The sequence below is a fragment of the Nansenia antarctica genome (genome assembly GCF_963989245.1).
Source record: "Nansenia antarctica genome assembly, chromosome: 1".
Classification (NCBI taxonomy): Eukaryota; Metazoa; Chordata; class Actinopteri; order Argentiniformes; family Microstomatidae; genus Nansenia; species Nansenia antarctica.
Genome location: NC_137674.1, coordinates 17,229,106 through 17,238,248, shown reverse-complemented (window position 1 = coordinate 17,238,248; position 9,143 = coordinate 17,229,106). Strand labels below are relative to the sequence as shown.

Genomic DNA, 9,143 nt, shown 5'->3' with positions numbered 1-9,143 from the left:
TGGTGGAGGAGAGGACACATCAGGATGGAGGAGTCAGCGTGCAACAACCTACGTATCACTGTCTCCCTCATAATGGAAGACACACACACACACCACACACACACACACACACTCCTCTCACTAGAACACCATCGCTCTTTTTCAACGGAATGCAGTTGAGCATCTCAGTATGACGTGTACAGATGTAGAAACAGAGACTAGATCACAGCAGTAGTCCAAAGGGTGTGTGTGTGTGTGTGTGTGTGTGTGTGTGTGTGTGTGTGTGTGTGAGTGTGTGTGAGTGTGTGTGTGAGCCATAAGGCCTACCATAGAGCAGAGAGGACCCTCTCTGCCAGCTGGGCTTGTCCACCCAAACACATCTACCCCCCACCCACACACACCCCACTCACACAGCGGTGAGAAGGCCCGGATAGGAAACCTAACAGCCCGCTAATGACAGCTCCTCAGTAATGTGTTCAGCGTCCCCGAGACAGAGGAGGACCCCCCCCCCCCCCCCTCACCTGTCCACAGAGGCCGCTGCCTCCTCCAGCTGACTCAGGAGGAAGGGATAGAGCGCCGGGAAACGAGTGAAGAACTCCCGGCCTGTCATCCTGGAGGGAGAGAGGGAGGGAGGGAGAGAGAGAGAGATAGGGAGGGAGAGAGGGAGAGAGATAGGGAGGGAGAGAGAGAGAGAGGGAGGGAGGGAGAGAGATAGGGAGGGAGGGAGGGAGGGAGGGAGAAAGAGTTTTACAAGTTTTGACGGTGACAAGAAAAATTGGCCTGTGCAAAAAGAAAAATGCAAAAAGGAAAGAGAGAGCTCATCAGAGAGAGAGAAAGGTTGATGGTCTATCTTCTAAACCTTCCCTGTGTGTGTGTGTGTGTGTGTGTGTGTGTGTGTGTGTGTGTGTGTGTGTGTGTGTGTGCGAGAGAGAGAGAGAGAGAGAGAGAGAGACCGAATGTGGACGCATCCATAAACTGACAAAACTTTATTTAACTTCAAAATCATCGCCAAAACCCTCAACCCTGTTCACCTCCAATAAAGCCCCCCAAAAAATAAAAATAATTCCTAATCTAAATAAAGAGGCCTGTGAAACAGGAAGGAGGTATGTTTAGCTACAACAGAAAAGAAACGACCTCTTCTAACTCTTCAGCTGAGGTGAATCGTTTTTCTTTCCAAAGGGACACAGTTATTTTAGTCCTCCCCCGCCCGCCCCCGGCACTAACAGTGGTGAGGCCTGGTCTGAGTTAGAGCCGGGGGGGGGGTGTTCTGGTGACCCGGTTGTGTCGCTAGTGGCTAGTGTGCTAGATTGGGACTGACACCAGTCAATGTGCTAGCGGTTAGCCACGCACAGAGTCCCCTGTGTCCTTTCACTTTGGATTACAGACCCCCCCCACCCCAGCCCTGTGTAGCTCCCCTGCCCCCCCCCCCCCCCCCCCACACACCTACAAACCTGTCCATCACCGGCCCTTGACCGACACCACACACCTCTGAACTTTAACCCCTGGCTGTACACACACACCACACAAACTTCCACACACACACGCACACACACACACACAGAGGTACACACAAGTGCACACACACACAGATAGACCCCCTGGGACGTCCTCTCAGATGAAGGTGATCCTCTGAGGCAGAGAAACAGGAAACAGACAAGAGGAACCGTGAAGTAGAAGAGGAACCGCTCTGCTGCCCCAAAACTACATCAGGTAGGAGACACACACCTACTCTGTGTGTGTGTGTGTGTGCGTGTGTGTGTGTGTGTGTGTGACGAGGGCCTCTCAGTCTGACGTCTCACTGCTCCAGTGAAACCTGGGTGGGGTCAAGAGGTCAGGGGTCATGGCTGTGCTGATTATCCAGGTCAGGGTGGAGGGGGGAGGGGGTTGGGGGAAAGGGGGAGAGAGGGCCAGGGGGGAGGGGGGAGGGTGAAGCTCCAGGCGGGATTCAAACTCATAACCTTCCGATCATCAGTCCAACTCACTATCCCCTAGACCACCGCTACCCCCACTATGTCCCCCCCCCCCTGCCCTCCGCTGTCACCTCTAACCATCAAGCCTCACTCACTCCACATGGGACCTCTGTCCATACCCAGAATGCACCACAGGTCAAAGGCCAATGCTAGCGGAGCAGTGATTGGGAGTGACGTGCCAGACGACAGTTCTCCTGTCAACTAGTGAAGGCGCGTGTGTGTGTGTGTGTGTGGGCTGGGGGAGGGGTACTGTACAAACGAGAAGGAGAGTTGGGGAAAAGAACCGCCTCGGTCATGAAGTCAACGTGTGAGAGAATACATAAACATAAACAGAGAGAAAACACTAGAAGTCTAAAGTTTACAAAAGCGGTAGAGAGGACTGCATGTCTCATTGACATACTGGGCCTGCCAGAGTGGGGGGTTGAGAACTCTGGTCTGGAAGATAAAGACTCTAGGATGGCTGGGAGACGTCACCACACTGCCCTCTGGTGGCGGAGGAGAGCACGACAGCCGGTCGAAAACTCCCCCCCCTGCGTTGTCAATCAGAGCGTCTGAACGTCAGTTTGAGGGGACGGAGTAGCGTTGTTGTTATTGTAGCCCCGCGGGGAGTTGTGCTTAAGAGGAGGAAGAGAGATCTCCCCACACACACTCACACTCACACACACTCACACACACACACACTCCCACCTGTTCTTTTTGGAGTGCTCGTCCTTCCCTTTCTTCACTCCAAAGATGCGTGTGATCAACGTACTGAAGAGAAGTGTGGAGGAGTTCCTCACCTGCGAGGGAGGGAGAGAGAGAGAGAGAGAGAGGGAGAGGGAGAGGGAGAGGGAGGGGGGGAGAGAGAGAGGGAAAGAGAGAGAGAGAGGGAGAGGGAGAGAGAGAGGGAGAGGGAGGAGGAGAGAGAGATGGAGAGAGAGAGAGAGTGAGAGAGAGAGAGGGAGAGGGAGAGGGAGAGAGAGAGGGAGCAGATAAGACAAGACAGGGGAGAACAGGGTGGAAGTGAGTTTGTGCGTTCAGTAACGATTAAAACAACGTTATGGTATATGAGTGACAGATTGAGGAGGTGGAGGAGGGAGGGAGGAGGGAGGGAGAGAGGAGGGAGGAAGGAGGGAGGGAGAAGTGAGGGAGGGAGGAGGGAGGACTCACAGCCCAGATGGGGGAGGTGAACCCCAGGATGGCCGCCTGCATTCCCTCAGAGACGAAGGGGAGGATGTTCTCCCCCAGACGCGTGTCTCTGTACAACGCCCTCAGGATGTTCAACGCATGAACCTGGAGACAGGGAGGGCGGGGGGGGGGAGACAGTTACAGAAAGAGAGAGAGAGAGAGAGAGAGAGAGAGAGAGAGAGAGAGAGAGAGAGAGAGAGAGAGAGAGAGAGAGACAGACAGACAGACAGACAAACAAACAGTCAGAGAAAGACAGATTGAGAGACAGAGTGACAGACAGACAGACAGACAGACAGACAGAGAAACTGGCTTAACGACTGCTGGGTCTGTGAGAAAGAGACTCGTACCTGTGGGACGGTGCTGTTCTCTGCGTGTCTGTCTGGGGGGGCCAGGGCCAGGGACGTCAGCTCTCTCATGGTCATCTTCAACAGGCTGCAGCTGGACGCCTTGGGCTCCGAGGACAGGAGGGCCTGGAGAGTAAAGGACACGCGTTTACCTTTTTGGTTATGTCATTATTTGTGTTTTATTCCTAATTGATTGTCACGTGGCGAGGTGACAGCATAGGCCCAGGTGGATGTTAGGTAGACGATTAGTTCCACCTGGGCCTATGGAAACAGGTTAGTTCAGGAACAACTAGGGGTGTAACGGATCACGGAAATTCCGTGATCCGTTCGGATCGCCCTCCACGGTTCGGAACGCGTGTGTACCGCGGATCAATAGCAAAAAAAAAAAACTCGTTTTTTTTTTTTTTGCGTTCGTAAATCCGCTCTGGAATCTGATCAGCGTTCAAGGAACGCCTCTTGTCCAATCAAATTACTTGGTCCCTTTATGACGTCGGACCCAGTGTGCGCTCCGGCGCTCTCAAAGCGAATTTACGAACGCGGCCCAAGTGTATCATGTTACGTTGTTCGGCGGAGAAGAACTCGAAATGCCTCCCTCGTCATTTAAATCCCATGTATGGGAGCACTTTGGCTTCTCTGTCAACTATGACGGGAGGCACGAAAAAGGTAGCTCGACAACTTCTGATAATGTAGGCATTTTTTTCATACCATGTTCAAAATAAGGGTTCACTTTATTATTTAGTTAAAAGTGGCATAAAACATGTGTATTCATCTGCTTTAAAGAGCCCAGTGATTCACTGCTGCAACCAGGCGCCTCCTCCCTCTCTCCTATCATTTAAATTGAGTGTATTTCAGTATAATTATGTAATGTTTGAGTGTAGAATATGTTATATATATTATATATATATATATATGTATATATGTATGTATATATATATATATATATGACCAGTTTTGACATCTTGAATGTTGTTGGTTTTTGTCACATAGTAAAAGTGGTGTTTTTACAGAATTCAAGGAAAAAGCAGTTTTTATAAAAACAAAAATGTTTGTGTTGATCCGAAAAATGATCCGATCCGTGACTCAAAAACCGTGACACGATCCGATCCGTGAGTTAGGTGATCCGTTACACCCCTAGGAACAACGTATTATTATTAAGTTATTTAGACCACGTTCACGCTATTCTTTAATCTCATACCTTACCTTAGCTTTGTTACTTTTCTTTTCGTTTAGATATTGGATTACTTTTGATTATGGGCAATAAACCTTTTGAATTTTTCTACAATATACAAGGACAAGCGTGTGTTATTATCCAACCGGTCTAGAACTGTTTTCATTGCAACGGTGGAATCGGTGGTTACATGTACTGTACAGTACTAGAGACCTGACCGTCATACAAAGCCATAAACGAAAGCAGAACAACACAGAGTAGCTGTTTGTATGTATATGTATGTCTCTCTGTGTCTCTGTCTCTCTCTCTCTCTCTGTGTCTCTGTCTCTCTCTCTGTCTCTCTCTCTCTCTCTCTCTCTCTGTCTGTGTGTATGTCTCTCTCTCTCTGTCTGTCTGTCTCTCTCTCTGTCTGTCTGTCTGTGTGTGTATGTCTCTCTCTCTCTCTGTCTGTGTATGTCTCTCTCTCTCTGTCTGTCTGTGTGTGTATGTCTCTCTCTCTCATTCTCTCTCTCAATTTCTCTGTATCTGTCTCTCTCTCTCTGTCTGTCTGTGTGGGTATGTCTCTCTCATTCTCTCTCAATTTATCTGTCTCTCTCTGTCGGTCTGTCTGTCAGTCTGTGTGTGAGTGTGTGTGTGTATATATCTTGGACGATGGACGATTTGCAATTTTTGAAACCGAGAAATCGTTAACGAAAATAACCACTGTTTTTCGGGGAACCGGGACTCAAAATTAAATAGTTGAGCCGCCGTTAGCGCTGACAACACCAGAAGCAGCACAGTCGCAACACAATTAGGCTACTTCATAGTTTCACAAATATGAGTGGTCGCTGGAATGGATTTATTTTCAATACATTATTTGTAAATGGTAAATGGACTGCACTTATATAGCTCCTTTTTTGCTGCTCCAAAGCGCTTTACAACGGCCTCTCATTCACCCATTCACACACACATTCACACACCAATGGCGGCAAGCTGCCATGCAAGGTGCCGGCCCGCTCACTGGGAGCAATTTTGGGGTTCAGTGTCTTGCCCAAGGACACTTCGACATGTGGCCAGCCGGGACTCGAACCGCCGATCTGCCAACCTTGTGATCATTAGGCGGCGACTCTACCTCCTGAGACACAGCCGCCCCAAATGCCTCCCGTTTGTGCATTTAAGACACATAGAGAGTCTGCCCAGCCAGGATAACGCCAGCACTCCAAAGCCAACTCAGCCGGTCATCAATCAGCCAATTAGCAGTGAAGATGCAAACCTATACCATCCATTAATGCACAGATTAATGCGGACACACAGGTAAGCCTACCTGGCTTCTGTGATTGGCTTTGGCTGCGGGTCCCGAAGTAGAAATATTTTGACAGGTTCCGTGATTTATCTCTGATGGTCACTAAGGTCATGTTCTCACATGAAAGTCTGAATCGAGACCCGGAGCAAGTGGATGAGTTCGCAACATTGTTGCATAAATTATTTCTCTGATTTGCGTTCTCACAGCCCTTTATGTAAACGAAATAACATACGCAATCGAAGCAACAGACGTGGTAGTTGATTCTTGATTGGTCAGAAAAATTGAGAATTGCCCGTTCGGCCCGCTCTTGTCCAGATCAACACGCGTGCGCTGTTGTTTTCCTATGGACAGCCTCGAGCAGCGTTCTCACCAAAAGCGAAGCGAAGCAAAGTGATGGATGCGTTGTTTCTAACCGATGCGAAACCACCCTTTTCAAGCGGAGCATCCGACGGGTGTTTGCTCCGGGAGCGACTTCGAATGCGCGTTCTCACAGCTCCAAACGACGCAGAGCAAAGCGAATTTTATCCTAAACTCCGTTTCAAGTGAAGCAAATGTTCTAGTGAGAACACACCCTTAGTTAATCTCCTTCCATATGATCCTTCATCCAATGCGCCATCCGATGTTATTGTGCGAGCTTTCAGTCTTTCATAGACCTTCTTCAGGCGTACACGCTACCAAAAACGATTTGTATTATATCCTACAGACCATAGCGGTGTGTGTAGCGGTCTGCAATGTTCCCCATCACAGTGGGCCTGAAAGTTGCATCAAGACTAGTCTATTTAATCCGTAAGTCTATTCGAGGTTTTTCTGCCAGAAAAACCAGCTAGCAAAATACAGCTTGTAACACGCTCTTTTGGTTTTTTTAAAGGGAGCATCTCGCTTCCCTGACAGTGTTGCCAGATGGGATTGATTTCCAGCCCAACCACAGTCTAAAAACTGCCCAGTGTGATCATATGTTGCCAACACTGTTCCCTAATCAGGCAACACTGTTCCCTAATTCTCAGTTCTGAGGAGAAGCTGTCATGTGACACGTATTTTTAGACAGTTAATTTATTTAGATTTTTTACAAAAATCACTTTCATGGCATCTTCAACCACACACTTTTATGGCGTTTATTATATATAGCAATTTATGATGTTGTGAGTAAATGTACACAAAAAAAAGTATTTTTATGGCGGTTTTGTTAAAAAACGCTATTTTTAGAAACCACGGTTTTCGGTTTAACCGTAAAATCGTCCAACCCTAGTATGTCTCTCTCTGTCTGTCTGTGTCTCTCTGTCTCTGTGTATGTCTGTCTGTGTGTATGTCTCTCTCTCTGTCTGTCTCTCTCTCTCTGTCTGTCTGTGTATGTCTCTCTCTCTCTGTCTGTGTCTCTCTCTTTCTGTCTGTCTGTGTCTCTGTGTATGTCTCTCTCTCTCTGTCTGTCTCTCTCTCTCTCTGTCTGTGTCTCTCTCTTTCTGTCTGTCTGTGTCTCTGTGTATGTCTGTCTCTCTCTCTCTCTCTCTCTCTCTCTCTCGGCACGTTGTTGAGGTGTGTGTCATTGTGTCATTGGTAGGAGCACAGGGTGTGAAGGATAAGACAGGGGGGAGAGCGAGTGAGCGTACATGTGAGCGAGAGAGAGACTTGGAGGGAGAGACATGGTGTTCTTCCAGTACAATCGCTCAGTATAGTACATGTCACTTCTCAGAGCACTCACACACACACACACGCACGCACACACACACACGCACACGTACACACATAATGAGAAACGCAGAGTACCTTCTATACACACACATACACACACAACCCCCCCCCCCCCCACACACACACACACACACCTGGATGTAGAAGGGGATTCCTGCGCTGCGTCTGGTAGCACACAGCTTGGAGGCGGGGTCGCTGGACTTCACCTCCTCCAGAACCTCTGACAGCCAGCGCACAGGAAGCTGCTGCAGGGGCGCGCTGCCGCTTCTAACACACACACACACACACACACACACACACACACACACACACACACAGGGGTTAAAAGGTCACAGAACACACTCCTGAGAGGTTCCCGATGCCACACATCTTTTTGTTTTACCATCTGATCAACAGGGATGTCACAAACATTCTCTCTCTCAGACACACACGCACACACACACACACGCTCGACCTCAATACAATATTTCAATTGTATTGATGATTGAAAAATGTATTATTTAGTAGTAGTTTTGTTCCAAAGGGTTATCCAAAAAATCATAACAGAACATTAGAACATTAATTACATAAATATTGGACATATACACATATGCACACTAGTATGAAAGTGTACACACACACACACAGACACAGACACAGAGATGCACACACACACAGACAGCCACACACACACACACACAGACAGACACAGATGCACACACACTCACACACACACACACACACACACACAGACATGCACACACACTCACACACACAGTCTCACACAGACACACACACACACACATATAGATGCACACACACACACACACACACACACACACACATACACACACAGAGATCCACACACACACTCACACACACACACACACACACACACACACACACACACCAGAAACAAAAACCAAAAGCTTCTAAAGGGCGGTGGTTAAGCGCCCCACAATCAACACCCCGTAACTAAACTCTGCATCCCATGCAGCCTGCCGTCCCCCTGCCCCGGCTCCCAACGCGGGCGCGGCACGCTCTCCTCCACGCCCTGCACGCCCGCCAGGACATTCCCCTCGTCAAATCACACAGGCATGCGCTCGGGAAGTATTTCGGAACGCCGTCGTGTGTTTAACAAGTGTTACTAAAACACTACAGTCAACCAACACACACAGAGACTTCTTCCTCTAAGGCGTCATCCCCCAAACCTTAGTGAAGGGAAGGAAGACTGAGGAGAAAGGTTGACTTCATGAATGATACCTTTTTTTTGGGGGGGGGGGGTATTTCAGTTTGCGATTCAGTTCCGGCGGACTTGAAACGCTTCCTCTCGTGAACGTCATTAAAAGTGACGTTTCCAGTGTCATATAGACAGTTTACTGTACACGCGTACCAATGGGGTATATATGGAGTGTGACAGTGTTTTAAACTTCTCTGAGAGTGTGAGACAGTGAGAGGGTGAGACAGTGAGAGTGTGAGACAGTGAGAGTGTGAGACAGTGAGAGGGTGAGACTGTGAGAGTGTGAGACAGTGAGAGTGTAAGACAGTGAGAGTGTGAGACAGTGAGA

General features: G+C 48.7%; 1 protein-coding gene across 1 annotated transcript in view; it reads right to left on the bottom strand.

Moving 5' to 3' along the window:
- The window catches only part of thada (THADA armadillo repeat containing), a 96,804-nt gene that overhangs the window by 46,509 nt on the left and 41,152 nt on the right, over positions 1-9,143 (bottom strand). Inside the window, exons 23-27 of the mRNA XM_080534962.1 lie at positions 7,731-7,863; positions 3,464-3,586; positions 3,099-3,221; positions 2,637-2,728; positions 501-590 (exon numbers count right to left, since the gene is read on the bottom strand). Coding sequence (XP_080391088.1) covers positions 501-590; positions 2,637-2,728; positions 3,099-3,221; positions 3,464-3,586; positions 7,731-7,863 — 561 coding nt within the window. The remainder of the gene's footprint in view (positions 1-500; positions 591-2,636; positions 2,729-3,098; positions 3,222-3,463; positions 3,587-7,730; positions 7,864-9,143) is intronic.